Below are 19,320 nucleotides of genomic sequence, written 5' to 3' on the forward strand. Positions count from 1 at the left end.
CTCTGGCAATGGCTGTAGAAATCTTTCACAAGCTCATCAAGTCCCACCTCATATTTTGCAACTTGGAAAGGAATTTTTCTCTTTTGCTTTTCCTTAACCACGGTAGACACGACATCATCACACAGCTTCTTCAGATAACTGAAAATACAAAAAGCAAAAACAAAAATGTAATTAAAATGGTATTGTTAGTAATTGAGATTTTTTTTTTCATTTATAAATTTAAAAACGTTTTATTGAAATTTCTCTCGAGAGGAAATTGGAGAATAGGAGTCTTGATGATTTTTGTAAGCACAAAGACATTTGTCAAAGTGTAATAACAGGTATAATAACAGGTATCATTTAAGTCATTGATACTTTTTCTTTGGTATCATTTTATTCAGTATTGTTGTTCTCTTAGTTAGTTCTATGTGGATGGCACCACTCAGCTCTCCTCCAAAAAGTTAATTCCTATTCTCAAGCGCCACTACTAGACCAAACACATGTTTCTTGGAATTCAATAAAATGGGGATCAGGTGGTTTGAACCCACAACCTCCCATTAATTGTGAAATTGAATTAATAAGTTAATGTCATAAAGTTGTAGCTGATTAAGTGAACCTAACTTTGTATTTCAACAGTTAAAAAGGCATAAATCTCTTATTTGAATTAAGCACAATTTAATTTGTAAGCTTCAATTACAGATAATGCCTATGCCTATAAGAGACTGAAGATATTTCCAATTAATCCTCTAATTGTAAGAAACTTCCAACCAGAAATCACAATGCAAGATTCAGGTTTCAGAATGGAATGGACGGGATCATCAAAACATCTATTAGTAAAACATCTATAGAGAAAATAATCTTGCTCCATTTTTAGTCTTTCTTATCCAATGTTTTCTCTACGGTGAAGTACTAAAGCTAAAATAATAAATACAAAACTATTTTTAGATTAATTAAACATGTTTTAGAAAAGAAAACTTAACCAAATATAGAGAAAATGTGTGGATGAAAAGCGAATGAAGATGTCTTACTCATTTTGTTCCTTGATTTCGTAGCCCTTGATTCCTGAAACGTTCTGCAGGCATTCTTTCCACTGTTGAATGTCATGATCAGGATATCTGCCCTCCTTCTCCTTCTCTTCGTGCTTTCTAAATGCATCTGCAACTTCATTTTTAATGTAGCGGAAGTCTGAAGGCCGGACATGGTAAAACAGGGGAATAATTCTAGCCCTGGTTTGAAACATCAAAGATAGCTCGGCTAAACACCAAGCAGACTCTGCATATCGCGGCGACAAGATGGCTATGTGTAGTGTGGCAGAGGATATGGCATTCTTTATGGCAGAAGGAAAATAATCTCCCAGTTCAGTCTCTGGAGCATCTACATATGTCCGGATCCCAGCTTGTTGTAGAGAATTATAAAGCGGCAAAGCCAGATCTGTTTTACTGTCTGGGCCTCGATGGTTGATGAACACATCATACTGTTTTGCAGTCAAGGAAGATTTGATCTTTTTGTTGGGAGGTTCAAGTACCAAAAATGGATCGCGTTCCTCCTCTCCTCGACCAGATGTCGAAGTAGAAGCCATTGACAGAAAATTGATAGTCTGGATATGCTAGAAACCCTCCACAGTCGAAAACAAAGGAATTGAGCAGTTCAAGAAATAGCCCATAAAGCATTGACCGAGCGGAGAAAAAATTGGTAAGTTTATCTAGTGTGTGCTTCCACGTTATTGCCTTCTAATAAGCAAGAAAATCAGTCGCCAAGACACGAAGACAAAAGTAGTCGGCTGTGTTTACGAAGATTAGGTTTCAATGTGTATTAGTGGCAAGAACGCGACAACAATAAAGGTAAAGTTTATGTAGTGTGCGCTTCCACGTTATTGCCTTCCAATAAGCAAGTTTACTTGATATTCTATTTAATCACATTTTATGGGATTTATACCTAGGATATTCAGACATTCTAACAAGATCATTTTAGAAAATCAAAAAATAAGATCATGTTTTTAATAGAGTCATTGCAAATGTTTATTGATAAATATCATTTATTTTTTATTTTTTAATTAAAAATTCAAAGATCATTTAATAGTTCATTAACTAACATACATATATTAAACAATAATATATATAAAATATATCAAGAGTTATCCTTGTTAAGGCATCTATTGTGCCTTAGAAACTGATGAAAAAGGCGCCTCAAGAAGAATACATCTCAACACACACACAAATGATTAATTAAATGGAATAGCGTCGAACTATAATTCCCTATCTAAAAGATAAAGGCAAGTAGGCCTTGAGGGTGTATATGTCCCTCCCCCTTGATGGCATCCTCAAAATAAAGGTCAAGACCCTTCCCCTAGGGGAGTCCTCTCCATAAGACATTGGGTTATCCATACTAGTGTGTGTGTGCGTGCATGCGCGTGCATGTGTGTGTGTGTGTGTGTGTGTGTGGCAGTAACATAGTGCAACATGTAAGATATTAAATATAATAATATAATATCATTAATCTTTAATGAAATATATTAAATATTATATTATATTATTATTATAAAAAATATTTAATAATATTATATTTGATAAACTTATAAGGCACTAAGAGGGGAAGGGGTGAATCAGTGCAAGTAAAAACCTTATAAATCTAATTACACCTCTTATCAACTTTAAAATCAATAGGCATGCAAGAAATACAACCACATAAGAAAACATCCAATAGAGCATGCAACATATAACACAATAAAAACCCAAATGGGAAAAACCACAGTGGGAATTAGTACCCACAAAGATCAACTATTTGCAGAATAGAGATCTGATCAGTTATGTATATTTTATTAAAGATTAAAATATTATATTATAATAATATATTACTAATTAATTTGAAATAATATTATTTTTACCATTATAATATTGTAATTTTATAAAATTAGGGTTAGGAATTTGATTACGGTTAGGGTTAGTGTAAGGGTAGAGGTTATGATAAGGAAAATGTTAGAAATAGAGTTAAGGTTTTTGAATCATTTATAATTAAGGTTACAGTTAAGATTAGGATTGGATTAAAAACAAGATTCAATTTAGCATTAGAGTTAAATTAATGTTTTTTATTAGAGTAAACTTTATGCTTGGAAATAGAATTGCGATTAGTGTTTCTATTAGGGTTATAGTTCCATATAGAAGTATGGTTAAGATATTAGATGAATTAGAGTTAAGATTAAGGTTAGGGTTAGGATTAGGGTTATATTTAGGGTTAGAGTTAGGGTTATGCTAAGGGTTTGGATTACCATTAGAAATATAATTAATTTTAGAATTTAGAGATAGAATTATGATTATGGTATTAATGAATCGCGTTTAGGGTGAGGTTTACAATTAGGTTTACATTTAGGGATAGAATTAACATTAGTACTTGGGTTAGATTTATGGTTGGAGATAGAATAAAAATTAAATGGAGGCAACATTTGTTGTGGGGGGAAATTGATGCAACAATGCTTCCTTATGCAGCCAATTCAAAAAGCTCAAATACCTAAGACAATAATAAAGACTCTTTGTTTTCAAGTTGAGAGATGTTGTATCAATAAATAAAAGGTAAAACACAATGTGAAAGTTCCAAACACATAATGAAATCTTTTTGAATTCATTCAAATATAAATATATATAATTTATTAGCAATCAGTCAACTCTTTGTATCATTGTATAGCTCTATTTTCTACCCTATTTATTGGCACTGTTCTCCATATTTTATTCTTCTCTGATTATTCTCATGCACCCTACGGTCTATTGTCTCCTTCCAATGCATTCCTCTATTATTCTTTTCTACAGATTTTCCTTTACACACTTCACACTCTCTATCTACCTTTTTTCCTACGTAGAATTACTTTTCTTCTATAGTTTTTGAGTTCTCCCTTCGCACATGACAAATGCCTTCTCACTTATGATAAAGAAAAGGTAAGGGTTTATTTGTGACAAAGAACATGCATCACTACATCACAGATAAGGTTTGAATTTGTGTCAAAGAACATCCATCATTATATATCTTTAAATATCAATTTGTGAGAAAGAAAAGATAAGGTATGACATTGTAGATTCATCATCGTAGAACCATAATCATGAAATCACCATAAAAATAATGCATCTAGAAGGCATGAAATAAAGCATGCATCTATCCACAATAAACATGTGTAATAGTCTGCCAACTGGATATCATATAGCTCATAAAAAATAATATTATCCAAGTATACAATGATATCATGAATCAAAAGATATATCTCAAGTCAAAACTTCGTCCAATGGTCATATCAAAACTGACTGTACATGTCCCCGAATCTAGGAAAAATCGCCTTCAGAAGTTGACAGTCTAGGCTGATGGCTACCTGATGGACCTGCTCCCATTGGGCAATGGCTATGCAGCGGACAAAATGGCCCGCGCATGCCATGCCTTCTCCATGGATGCCCACCATGTCCTGACTGCACGGCACTGCACCGCCTTCCGTCCTCCTGCGCAAACGTCAATCAAATCGTACACGTCCACCACCATCAATCCATCAACTCGATAAGTTAAATATTTAATTTTTTTATTTTTATTTATTTTAATATAATTGTATTATAATATATAATTATGTGATTTTAACATATATGTAAATTTTAATAATATTATTTTTTAACTTTAAATACAGATGTGGTGTATGGTACTTCATAGAAACATTTATTGATCATGTAATCATATGTTTCTATAATATGATTAGCTGAGGAGAATAACATTTCACAATCCATCATTTGCCGAGTCTATTTACTAAACTTAATTGTCATGTACTCTAACTCGAAACTTCTTTGAACATCCATAATATATAACTAATTAAGCGATTTTAACATATGTAAGTTAAAATTAATGATTAGTTACACATATTTAAGTTAAAAATAAAATAAAAAATAAACTAAAAGTAACTAAGTTACTTAGTTAAAAATATTTAAGTAACTAAGTTACACATATTTAAGTTAAGAAATATCAAAAATTTACTAAACTAAAAATAAAAGGAACTAAGTAACTAAGTTAGTTAAAAATATTTAACCAAGTTACACATATTTTTTATATTTTTTAAAGCTTCTTTTTAATTATATTATACTTTTATTTTTAAGTTATATTAATAATTTTTTTAATATATGTGTTAAATTTTTATATTAGTTACACATTTTTACTTAATTACAACTTTTTTAGTTTTATTTTTAAATTAAATTTATTATTAAAAAAAGAAATATATAATTAAAAAATTAAACTGTTATTTACCTAATGTATTTTAAAAAGTTAAAAAATAATATTATTAAAATTTACATATATGTTAAAATCACATAATTATATATTATAATACAATTATATTAAAATAAATAAAAATAAAAAATTAAATATTTAACTTATCGAGTTGATGGATTGATGGTGGTGGACGTGTACGGTTTGATTGACGTTTGCGCAGGAGGACAGAAGGCGGTGCAGTGCCGTGCGGTCAGGACATGGTGGGCATCCATGGAGAAGGCATGACATGCGCGCCCATTTTGTCCGCGGCATAGCCATTGCCCACGTCCACCACCATCAATCCATCAGCTCGATAAGTTAAATATTTAATTTTTTTATTTTTATTTATTTTAATATAATTGTATTATAATATATAATTATGTGATTTTAACATATATGTAAATTTTAATAATATTATTTTTTAACTTTAAAAAATATAAAAAATATAAAAAATATGTGTAACTTGGTTAAATATTTTTAACTAACTTAGTTACTTTTAGTTTATTTTTTATTTTATTTTTAACTTAAATATGTGTAACTAATCATTAATTTTAACTTACATATGTTAAAATCGCTTAATTAGTTATATATTATGGATGTTAAAATTTTACATTACTTACACATATTTTAATTTTATTTTTAAGTTATATTAATATTTTTTTAATATATATGTTAAATTTGTATATTTTGTATATTAGTTACATAGACTTAATTACACATATTTTTACTTTTATTTTTAAATGAAAAAATATCAAAAATATATATTTTTGGTCATGTGTTCACAATAGATATGAACTTTAAATACAGATGTGGTGTATGGTACTTCATAGAAACATCTATTGATCATGTAATCATATGTTTCTATAATATGATTAGCTGAGGAGAATAACATTTCACAATCCATCATTTGCCGAGTCTATTTACTAAACTTAATTGTCATGTACTCTAACTCGAAACTTCTTTGAACATCCATAATATATAACTAATTAAGCGATTTTAACATATGTAAGTTAAAATTAATGATTAGTTACACATATTTAAGTTAAAAATAAAATAAAAAATAAACTAAAAGTAACTAAGTTACTTAGTTAAAAATATTTAAGTAACTAAGTTACACATATTTAAGTTAAGAAATATCAAAAATTTACTAAACTAAAAATAAAAGGAACTAAGTAACTAAGTTAGTTAAAAATATTTAACCAAGTTACACATATTTTTTATATTTTTTAAAGCTTCTTTTTAATTATATTATACTTTTATTTTTAAGTTATATTAATAATTTTTTTAATATATGTGTTAAATTTTTATATTAGTTACACATATTTTTACTTAATTACAACTTTTTTAGTTTTATTTTTAAATTAAATTTATTATTAAAAAAAGAAATATATAATTAAAAAATTAAACTGTTATTTACCTAATGTATTTTAAAAAGTTAAAAAATAATATTATTAAAATTTACATATATGTTAAAATCACATAATTATATATTATAATACAATTATATTAAAATAAATAAAAATAAAAAAATTAAATATTTAACTTATCGAGTTGATGGATTGATGGTGGTGGACGTGTACGATTTGATTGACGTTTGCGCAGGAGGACGGAAGGCGATGCAGTGTCGTGCAGTCAGGACATGGTGGGCATCCATGGAGAAGGCATGGCATGCGCGGGCCATTTTGTCCGCTGCATAGCCATTGCCCTCCCATTGACCCTCTTGGTGGTCCTCGTGGAGGAAGTGACCCCATCATGCCTACACTCTTTGTTCAAACCCATCTAGATTTGGCATGGGAATTCTCTACATAACTACCTGCTCTTTGCTCTAGAGGGACAAATTGCTCACATAATCTGCACTAGTAATGTATCTCCTTGTCAGCGCAAAGCATGGCCATCATACTGTCAAAGTGAGGATCCCGGGCTGCAACCTACTATATATGCTCTATGAGACTCTTTTCCCTACCATATCTCTATATGGTTGTATCCCTCTCCACCGTGAGTCCTCTCACCTGCTCCTAATACTATGCCACCTGTGCCTACAACTATCCAACCTAAGCTCGTAGAGAGGCCACCTCACCATAATCCTAACTCAGGGCCTGTATAGGAGATGCCTGAATGGGTACTACCTCTCACCTTGTGGCTCATCCTGTCTATCAACTAGAGGCAACTCTAGCCCCTTTAGTTGGTCTTGTACACTATGATCACCTTCCAACATTAGTATGTTTAATAGAGAGTCTATTGAATACACTCTTTGCAAAAAGCCACACAAAATATCTCTCTTTTCTATGAATCAAATTGGTTCTTGAATTGACAATGCAATGTTTAAATTAGTTCTCTGAAGCTTGTTTGGTTTATTAGTGATTTTATTTCATTTGTATGAGGGATAACTAAATCCACTAAGAATAACCTAGTGTTTTCTTAGAGATGGTCTCTCATTTCTTAGATCATTTCATGGAAATTTAATGCATAGAAATTTTCTTTGGAGATCTATGTTTCTTGTGTTTCTTGATATGGTTTTTTTCCTAGTTTTTTCTAAAAAAGCAATTAAAAGGAAAAGAATAAATATTAATATAATGGTAAGAAGCAAAGCACAAATAACAAGAAAAATATAACCTTCCTACTCTATCAATTCTTAAATAATTACTTACAATCTAAACTACATAGACCATTTTTTACACAAACAATTCTTAAACTAATAAAAGGAAATGAAATTTGATAGACTAGAGGTCCACACCTAGAGCTAGGATTGCTTTGGATATAAAGAAAGCTTGAATGTAGTTGGAAATGATGGCATTAGCTTCAAATAATTAACATCTACTTTTTTTCTCTTTTGTGATCTTTAACCTTGAAAGGAATCTAGATGAGAAAAAAACTTCATACAACAATCTAAGAGTGGGAGATAATGCAAAATTTTCTTTCAAACCCTTACCAATTACAATGTTTGATGCACGTTAATTAACTTAATTAAATATATAAAATAGAAATAACCATAACAATAGAATTTAAGTGGGGGAAAATTAGAAGAAAAAGCCTGCAATTCAAAAGAACAATTCTTTGTATTTTTAGTAATTTGAAAGAGGTTACAATACAATCATAGAGCTAAGCTCATTTAGGAGTGATTCCAGCAACATAAAGATAATATTAAAATCTTCAAACCTGTACTCTACTTGCAAATGCACAAGTACTAAATAAAAATTACAATGCAAGAGAAGATGGCTAGTTAGTATTGCTACATAGTAAAAATGCATGCATGCATGCATGGATGTCTTGAATCACCTTGACAACAACAACACCTACATGCATGCAACAACCTTGCATTAAGTGGGCTCTCATAATCAAGACCCACCTGATTTACATCTATAATTTTCAACGCCCTCCTCCTTATGCATAGGATGCCTCAACATGCAATACATTTGTTGTGTTTTTTTCTCACAAGATGCCCCATTCTTTCTAATTCAAGCAAAAAATTAGGACCCTCTTACTCATTCAACTAGCCTTTGAGTACTCTGTGGAAGTCTACAGTCAATGACACACTTTTACACTTGCAAATGTTAGTGCACTCCTTAAAACATACATCATCATACCAAGTTGTGCATCCAATGCCAAGTCGGGCTGCAAAGTCTTCCTAACCTCAAACCCTTGCATGTGATCCTACCATGTGGCACACTCTCACACTTTTTGGAGAGGTTGATAATGGGTAAGGTTGAGAAGATACATCATCTCATCACATGGCTCCCTTTTGACTAATGTTGCATCTAAAGATCAAAATTAACTCCCACCTATCCTTAAATTGTGACACATTTCAAAATTAACTGGAAGCAAAGGTCACAAGGCATGTGATTGAGTAAAACTAGAGCCCACCTAGGTCATATCCTCCCAATATTCATGGACGACATTGCAATAGCCCATGGTTGTCATCAAGACACTATGAAACATTTTTAGATCTTGGTCTTTCTCTGAGAATCCTTCTGAATAGCCAAGAACCAATAGAGTGGAGTTTGAAATCCAAAGTACACCCAGTGCCCAATGTAAGTCATTTTGATATAATTATAATAATTGTTTAATTTGTAGGTGCATAGAATGAATTGAATGGTTCCAATTGAGAATAATTGATGTTTATGGTTCTAATATCCAAATTTTCTCATTCACAATAATTTAATAGAAGGATGAAGTGAAGTAGTTGCATAAGAGCTCAAAGCAAAATTCCAAAGAGAGGAAAGGTCCCATAAAAGGATCATCCACTCTGATTGGTCAAAGTAAAATATAAAAGGGGAAAAATCATAAAAGGTGCTAAGTATTCCAAACCTTGACCACTGTTGCATGGGAGATCTTTTCAAACCAAATTACAAAGAAAGCATGACTATCTTCCACTTCTTTATTTTGTTAAGGGTGTAGACACCTAAAATTGTCATGTCTAATTAAATAAATATTTTATTTATTTAATTATCTAAGCCCAATTCTTCTATTAATTAAATAAATCTTTATTTATTTAATTAATTCATTTATCCTCTTCTAGCCTTATTTCTCATTTAAATAAATACATTTATTTATTTAAATTATCCTTTTCCTAAATTAAATAAATATCTTATTTATTTAATTATCCTACTTCTTCTATTAATTAAATAAATCTTTATTTATTTAATTAATTCATTAGCTTTTTCTACACATGACACATGTCATTCATCTCTTAATTCCTACACTACCTACCCCTTTCATTATTTTATTATTTCTTCTACCTACCCTCTAATCATAGCCGACCTCCTTTTTTACACCTCTCAATCTTATCCCTCCATTTCTTATGGTGTCTTCTATTTAAGGAGATGTCTTCTTCATTATCAAACCCTAACAACTTGATCATTTGACTACACTACGATCCTACTTGCAACCACATTCCGTTCTTTGTTGAGCTCTTGTGCACATAAAATCTGAGAGCAAATATATCAAGCAAGATCAATGGAGATAGGAAGAATGGAGATCAAAACCCTATTGGACATGTGATGGTATAATCTTTGTGATTTCATTTGATTTGCATTGTCTTAGGTAATCTTCATATGTTATGGTGGATCTTTGTTGTTGTTAGGCTAGGGTTTGGTGGTTGAATTCATTTAGCCTTTCAATATTGTTATTATTGTTATCCATTTTCACCATATACATTTTGGCACGCCCGGTGGGACTCTTGTCCCTTTGCATTTAACCTCCTTGTTGCAGATTTTGCATTTTTGAAGTTGCAGGTCGGACATTTTCGACAACATTTTAGGTTTTTTCCGCGTTTGCGCACTTTCGGATCGCGTTTCTGATTTTCTGGCGCGTCTGCGGGATCTGTAATCGCATCTGTGTTTCCGATAAATTTTATTTTGCAAGTTTCAGGAAGGGGCGTCTGTGTTTCATAAACGCGTCTGTGTACTTTATATCCGCGTCTGTGGCTGAAAGGAGCATCTGTGATTTTTAGGCGCGTCTGTGCATCACAGAACCGCGTCTGTGTTATCCAGACGCGTCTGTGTTAAGGGTAATCGCATCTATGTATATTCTGTTTTGCAATTTTTGAAGTTTTCATTGATTCAGTTTTTCGGATTTTGCACTTAGGGTTTCAGATCTGGTTTATTTTTGGACTAACACTTTCAGATCTAGCTAGCAAAATTGGTGCAGCTTGTCTTGGGAGCAAAACGTCTTGTTGAAGGCCCCTATTTCACAAAGTCTTTTGGGTTTTTAAAATTTACTTAACTTGTGTGTTTGTAGGAAGGGGTGATTATGTCAAACAACCCAAACTACTAACAACTCTTTGTTGCAGGTCCTTGGCAAGGGTTTTGCATTTTTAATTTATTTTTATTGTGTGCCTTGTTTTCATAGAATAGCAAACACTTCCATTGGTGCACTAAAATTGAATCATTGTCTTTTGTGTCTTGAGCAATAGGCTCTTTTTGTTTAATCTTTAGAGGGCCTGTCTTCCCGTGTGGTCATTAGGACTACGAGTGAGAAGAGAACGACCCAAGTGGTAGCAAGGAAAACCCACCTCTTCCGAACCACTATAATCAAATGTATTCATGGTGAAAACTATGAATAACATGTGTTGATTAGTTCATACTGACACTATGTCTCCCCATAAACCCGTTTGATCAAAATTTATTTGATCATTTGTAGGGCGTAACCCCTACCGGTTGGGAGCCTTCTGTATTTACAGAGCTGAAAGTGCTGCATGTAGGGCCACACGAGCGGATGCCCTTACTAGCACCTTTTTGTTTTAGAAGCCCAAATCCTTCTAGTTGTTGGGGCAGGAGGTCGGACCTCTGGTAGCGGCCCACACACATACGGTTCTTAGTAGAGATACAAAGTTCGCCATGGGGAGTTTTCATGGGGACTGATGCTTGGCTGACCCGAGAAGTGAGTGCTGAGGGTGGAGCCAGTGAGGTCAAGCATCTAAGTATCCGCTCTAAATAGCGTAGCCTCGGGGGTAAAACCCCATGTGGGATCAACAACTATTGTCTTGGCCAACCATAAGAATTGTGCTTGACTTATGTTAAACATTCAAACATTCAAGACCAAACAACAAAACATTGTGTCTTTTGTGTCTTCAAGTGTATGCAAAACATTTTTACATCAAACAACACACTTTTCTTGGAGTCATTTTGGAGTCTAAACACTTGCAAACATTGAGTCCTCATCAACATTGTGTCCTCTTGTCACGAAAAACAGTCAAACAGTCAGATTTGGTCACAACAAAACAACTTCACAGATTGGAAAAAATTGCACAAATTTTACAGAAACGCGTCTGTGTCTGTTTTAATCGCATCTGTGAAGGGCAGAATCGCGTCTGTGTGTCTAGAAGCGTCTGTGTCGAATAGAGACACGTATGTGTCTGGGAATCGCATCTGTGAAGTATACAGGCGCATCTGTGTCCAGAATTGCAAGAAAATTTCACAGTCCAGCAAACAAAAGAAATCAGTTTCAGAATACTTGAGCTTCCTAGGTTGTTTCTTCAGGTTTTATCTAGCATTCAACCTGTCTTTGGGTCTCACACAGTCCATCATTGCTTCACATCTCATTTTACATTCATACTTGTCTAAACTTGGGTCAAAAGGTCACTTGCTTGTCCTCATCATACTTTGTCAACACACTACATACAACAACACTTTGCTAAGTGGTCCCTCATCAAGGTTTCTTACCTTTGGGTCTCATTTGGTTTTACTTAGAGTCAAGGTCAACTTACCTCATCAAGAGAAACTATCCTCTCTTTGGAAGTCACACCTACTCTACTACATACATACTTGGTCTTACACTTTGGACATTGCAAGTACATCTCAGATTCATTTACATTCCATTCAACTCTTGGTCTTCCATACTTTTTCCATTTTCATCTAGTCTTACACATCTTGGTCAATACCTAGTTCATGGTTGAAACCCGTCTTCAAAAATCTAGGAGAGAAACTAAAGAGGCTCAAGAGTCCGCAAACATGAGTTCTTATGAGTATGACAATGATATCTTTTTCAATCCTGAGCACACTACATTGCCTGACATGGATGTCTATAGAAACATTCCAAATGTTGAGAACATGGACACTACAAACAACAATGTTATACACAATGACAACTTGGACAACTTATCAATACATTCAGCAGATGTGGAAGAATCCATTATGAATCCCCATTTCAATCGATTGGTTGAGGAAATAATGAGGAGAGATAGACAATACTTCTTACACATGATGGCACAAAGTGGAGCCAAGATACCTCATGATTTTGACATGTCTCAAATAATGGAAAATAGGCCTTTGCAACAAACTCACTCCAACATGGATCAAAGGAGACCTAATAGTGGAGGAAATAGAGGACCACATATGGTACCAAAATCACCATCAGCTTTGCTTCAAAAACCAGAGGTCCCACATACACATGGTCAAGCATATGATACTCACCTTCGCAGACCAACATGGAAGTCTTATGCAGATATTCAAAGGCATGCTCAAAATTTGGACACAAGGAAACCTCGTGTCAAATTTGGGGGCAACACAATAGAACATGACATACCTATAGAATATGGCATACATGCACAAAATAAATATGGTGTTCCTCAACATGAATCTATACTAAGTGCTCCATATATGCCGCATCAATATAGACCTCCTCCATATGAACATGTGTATGATCAATATCATCCATATATGCAACATGCTCTTCCTCAAATTGGTGCCTCAAACATGGGGTATGGTTCAAGAAGTCGATCTCCACCTAAGAGCAATTTGGAGCAACAAATCAGAGACTTACAAAAGAAAATGGAGGACATAAATACACCAAAGCCAACATACACAATGAGAGACATATGTCCTTATCCATTTGACAAGAGTATTCCAATGCCTCCATTTCCTACACACTTTGTGATGCCTAAATTTGATAAGTATAGAGGAAAAGGAGATCCTAAAGCACACATAAGACAGTTTTTCACAGCTTGCATTGAAGTAGCTTCAGAAGAGACATATTTGATGAGATTATTCCCACAAAGTTTAGGTGATCAAGCTATGGAATGGTTCTCCCAACTACCACCTGGTATTAAGTCATGGGGTGACTTAGCAGAGGCATTTATTCAACATTTCTCCTACAATATAGAGATAGACATATCAGTCACTACTTTGTGCAACACCAAGCAAAAAGAGGGAGAGTCTTTTGCATCATTCTTACAGAGATGGAGAAGTCTAGCCAGTAGATGCTCTTGTGAAATTCCACAGAAACAAATGGTAGAAATGTTCACACAAAACGTTAACAAGGACATTGGCTATGATCTAAGAAAAGCTTGTTTGTCCACCTTCAAGGACGTCATTGAAAAAGGCTTAGCAACAGAAAAGGTTCTAATTGAACAAGGAGTCATTAAGATATTCAAGGAAAACAAATATGACTTTAAAGGAAAAGACAAGCCAAGATTTTGGAATAAAAACAAGAACACAGTCAATGATGGTGTTGTTGATGCCAACACGGTGCGACCCAAATTCATCTTTTCAGGATCAAGTTCTACAAACAATCAAGTGAATACTCAAACAACTTCTAGATCATGAAGGAAGTACACCCCATTGGGAGAACCACTTGAGTCAGTCTTCAAAAAGTTAGTGGCAAACAAAGTGATCACAGTTCCAGATTTTCCTCCATATGAACCAAAGGTCAAACCAAATTGGTGGAATGATGATGAGTATTGTGAATTTCATAAGAGCAAGGGTCATAAAACAGGAAATTGTCATCGACTGAAGAACATCGTACAAGATCTCATTGATAGAGGTGACATTGAGATTGAGGGACACTCATCCAATCAAGAACATGAGATGTTTAAGGAACCATTCCCAAAACATGATAAGGGAAAAGCTAAAGTCACAGATGATCAAGCCAACTATACTAGAGCACCTTACAACTATGATTCAACTATCAATCACATCTCGATGGACAATCATGTCTCTACTATTATCATCAAGGACAAAAACCCTGAGAATCCTCCTCAGAGACCCAAGATTGTCCTAAGAGGTGTTGGATCTTCTTCTGAGCCTACCTCTGAGTGTCACGTTACAACCCGTTGAGGTAAAATTACTTTGCCAGGTGCCTCAACTAAAAACACCGCTTCCTTGTCTACCAAACCTGAATATGACCTTGTAGAACAATTAGGGAAGACACCCGCGCTCATCTCCATTCTTGAGCTCCTACGTATATCCCCCGCTCATAAAGCTATTCTTGACAAAATCTTGAGAGACACCACTGTTCCTACTGATCTGAACGTGGACCAGTTTCAAGCCATGGTGGGATACCTTTCCGTTCCACACTCCCTTACATTCACAGAAGCCGATGACGCCTCCGTAAGTCAGCCACATAATGCACCATTACATATTGAAGCCTTCATACACAAACATCGAATAAAGCGAGTCCTGATAGATGGAGGAGCTGGTCTAAACATTTGTACATTGATCACCATTAAACAATTGGGATATTCCGATAAAGCTGTGAATTCAAAAAATCAAATCACCATCAAGGCATATGATGATGAAGAACGCTCATCCAAAGGCACAGTCACCTTACCTCTAAGAATTGGGCCAGTCACAAAGGATGTGGTTTGTCAGGTCCTAGATCTGGATCTCACCTATAATATATTGCTAGGACGTCCTTGGATTGATGAAATGAGGGCAGTCCCATCGACATATCACTAATGCATTAAGTTTCCTCACAACGAAGTCGAGGTAACAGTTAACGGTGATCCTAATCCATTCATATATTGCAATAACTTGAGATCACATACTGAGACCATCATTCCCAGTAATCGTGAAGCTATTCCTTCTTCGGAATACATTGACCCTGAGTCATTGAAACCTTCGACATCAAAACAAGGTGAACTTAAAGGCAAATTTCAGGACAAAGGCATGGGAGAATACACTTTAAATCAGACCATGTATTTACGACAAGTCATGAGCTCTCCAAAAGAATATGGAAGGCCACATCCTAACAGGCAAATATCCATCATAGTATTCAAATGGGATCCTACTACCTTTCAAAGATGGGGCGAACTGGAAGAGGAAGGTTTATACAAAATGCTCTACAAAGACATTGAAGATGACACACAAGATCAGATCAATATACCCTGTGAAAAATATGGCAAAGGCTTCAAGATTCTACAAAAATTCGGGTATGATGGAAAAAGCCCTCTTGGGTTACGAAAAGAAGGCGTTATGGAGCCCTTACAACCTGAATTGACTGTAAAAAGGGAACGCTCAAAGGGACTTGGTTTTCTGACTTCCAAGATCCACACTAAAAAGACAGAAAAGGCATCACAAATCAAAGTTGCCAAAGTTCAACAAGAGGATCGTTATTCCACAGACTCCAATGAATGGGAATGGGGTTTAGACAAATCCTCCAGTGATTATGAGCTCACTGAGATATTTAGAGAGCCAAATGAACCCACAGAAGAAGAGGAATTTTATAAAAAGTTCAGAGTTGGTCAAGAAACAACCCATGAGGATTCCGCACAGTCTTCGTCTCAAGGTTCTAGGTCGAAATCACATAGGATGAGGACACCTATCCCAGAATGCGCCAGTAGTCATGACAATTTGGATTCATTTGCGATCGAGACTGACGAGGAGAGTGCCATCGATGACCTCGATAATTACCTTGACATACCCAAATATAACCACATCTTCACTCTTAGCCCCGCAAACTCTGAAGTCATTAAAGGCCTTCCCCTTGTTCACCACCAACTCATTGACTAGGATCATGAAGGACCAGCACAGTTTGACACATTCCAAAATGATGAAGCTGTTATTGACTATCTTGGCATACGAGAAGATCTTCCCCTTGGGGACCATAAAGCAGGATACACTATAGAACTCAACAACATGGCATATTTTGGTGAGGGTGTCGGACCTTCCAATCGCAAAAATGTGAAAATAAAAACAAATCAAGGGTCTTATGGCGAAAACCACACTGTGGCACTATCTGATCCCAAGAAAGTAAAAAGAAATGATGTATCTGAGGGCGAAAACCTCTCTGAGGCACCCGAAGATGGAAGGCTCGACATTCTCCCAGCCTCGTATGAGGAAAAGTCATCCATGCTGGTAGAGGAGACTATCAAAACAAACATTGGTACGGAAGAGGTTCTACACAACATATTCCTGGCTAAATCATTGACAGAGTTCGAAAGGTCAAAATTCATAAGCTTCTTCAAAGAACGACAAATCAACTTTGCATGGTCATACGCTGATATGCCTAGACTAGATCCGGATTTGGTAATGCATCATTTGACAGTCAAACCGGGGGCAAAGCCAGTGAAACAGAAATTAAGAAAAATGCATCCACAAGTGGCATTACTAGTCAAAGCAGAGCTGGAGAAGTTATTGGATGTTGGATTCATACGCCCAATTGATTATCCTGAATGGATCTCCAATTTAGTACCTGTCAGTAAACCAGATCGCAGTATCAGAATATGTACAGACTTCAGAGATATCAACAAAGCTTGTCCAAAAGATGACTTCCCATTACCAAATATCGACTTGATCGTTGATCTCACGGCAGGTCACGAAATGTTATCATTAATGGATGGATTTTCTGGTTATAATCAAATAAGGATCACACCCAAAGATCAACACAAAACATCATTCACTTGTCCTTGGGGAACTTTCTGTTGGAATGTCATGCCCTTTGGGCTAAAAACTGCAAGTGCTACATATCAAAGAGCAATGACCACTATCTTTCATGAGCTCATGCACATAACTGTGGAAGATTATGTTGATGATCTCTTGGGTAAATCAGTAGACAGAAATACACATTTGGACATACTTCCAGTCGTCTTTGATCGGTTGGAAAAGTACAAAGTAAGATTAAACCCCAAGAAATGTGTCTTTGGAGTAACCTCCGGGAAGCTCCTAGGATTCATTGTGTCCAAAAGAGGAATCAAAGCCGATCCAGCAAAAGTCAAGGCTATCTTGGACATGCCGCCACCCAAGAATATCAGTCAACTTCGATCCTTACAAGGGAGACTCCAGTCTATACGAAGATTCATAGCACAACTTGCAGATAAGTGTAATCCTTTTCAACACCTGCTACATAAAAATATCAAATTCAAATGGGATGATAACTGTCAACAAGCTTTCAAGACGCTCAAAGATTATCTCTTGAATCCGCTAGTTTTGATGCCACCAGTTCCAGATCAACCTTTGCTACTATACATATCAGCTACTCCAATAGCACTGGGGGCACTCTTAGCGCAACAAATTGCTGAGGGCAAGGAAAAGGCCGTATACTATATCAGTCGCACATTGGTGGGATATGAGCTAAACTACACACCAATCGAGCGTGCATGTCTCACCGTGGTTTTTGCTTCACAGAAATTACGACATTATATGCTCACTCATAAGACTAAGTTGGTTGCAAGAATTGATCCATTAAAATACCTTCTCAATAAAGCAACACTTACTGGGCGGTTGGCCAAATGGGTAATGATCCTTAGTGAATTCGACATCGAGTATGTGGACAGAAAAGCAATAAAAGGACAAGCAATCGTGGATCAATTAGCAGATGCCCCCATGATTGATGATGTTCCTCTAAATTCAGAATTTCCAGATGAATCCATTTTAACAATATCACATGTAAAGCCATGGCAACTATACTTTGACGGTTCATACACACAGCATGGGGCAGGAGCTGGTATTCTCTTTATAACTCCTCAAGGAGATTCTATACCAAAATCATACCGCTTATCATTTCCTTGCACTAACAATATAGCAGAATATGAGGCATTAACAACGGGATTACGAATTGCAGTTTAGTGGAAGATCCAGGAACTTCATGTTTTTGGGGATTCTCAACTTGTCATCCGTCAAGCAACTGATGATTACCAAACAAAAGATGAAAAATTAATGCCTTACAAACAAATGGTGGATGATTTGAAACAACACTTCACAAAGATAGATTTTGAGCAGATACCAAGAGAGCAGAATCGTGCCGCAGATGCCATGGCTACAATTGCTTCACTGATTGATCTACCTCAAAATGAGACCTACTATGAGTTCTTGGTGGATAACCTTTTGGTTCCTTCATATGAGATCACTCCTACTGAAATGATATGCGTTGTTGGTCCCAAATCCCAGTTATATGGTTCCATCTTCACATACCTTCGCAATAATATCCTTCCACCTGATCTATCAAATAACCAACGTCGCACCTTCATTCGCCAATCCTCTCGATATGTCATTTTAGCTGATATCCTATACCGGCGAGGTCTAGATGGAACTCTTCTTAGATGTTTAGAAAGTGACGAAGCTCAGATTGCGTTACATGAAGTGCATGAAGGGATATGTGGTCCACATGCTAGTGGTCCTACCTTGGCCAAGAAACTCATTAGGACTGGATATTACTGGCCCAATATGGAAAAAGACTCATATCAGTTTGTCAAGAAATGTAAGCAATGTCAAATTCATGGAGACCTCATACATGCGCTAGCACAAGAACTACAACCACTTGCATCTCCTTGGCCCTTTTGTCAGTGGGGACTCGATCTCATAGGCAAGATTCACCCTCCTTCTTCTAATGGTCATAAATTCATTATCACAGCCATAGAGTATT

At 35.3% G+C, this 19,320-nt stretch overlaps 1 protein-coding gene across 1 annotated transcript; it reads right to left on the minus strand.

The window, feature by feature from the left end:
* Positions 1-1,003: 1,003 nt before the first annotated feature.
* On the minus strand, positions 1,004-1,558 carry LOC131857494 (probable 2' cyclic ADP-D-ribose synthase BdTIR). The gene has a single exon (XM_059210143.1). It carries the CDS (start codon positions 1,556-1,558, stop codon positions 1,004-1,006), a length of 555 nt encoding a protein of 184 aa, XP_059066126.1.
* Positions 1,559-19,320: the final 17,762 nt, after the last annotated feature.

The sequence above is a fragment of the Cryptomeria japonica genome, chromosome 8, assembly GCF_030272615.1.
Source record: "Cryptomeria japonica chromosome 8, Sugi_1.0, whole genome shotgun sequence".
Classification (NCBI taxonomy): domain Eukaryota; kingdom Viridiplantae; phylum Streptophyta; class Pinopsida; order Cupressales; family Cupressaceae; genus Cryptomeria; species Cryptomeria japonica.

Coding starts and splice junctions, on each gene's coding strand:
- LOC131857494 (XM_059210143.1), bottom strand. CDS start 1,558: ATGGCTTCTACTTCGACATCTGGTCGAGGAGAGGAGGAACGCGATCCA.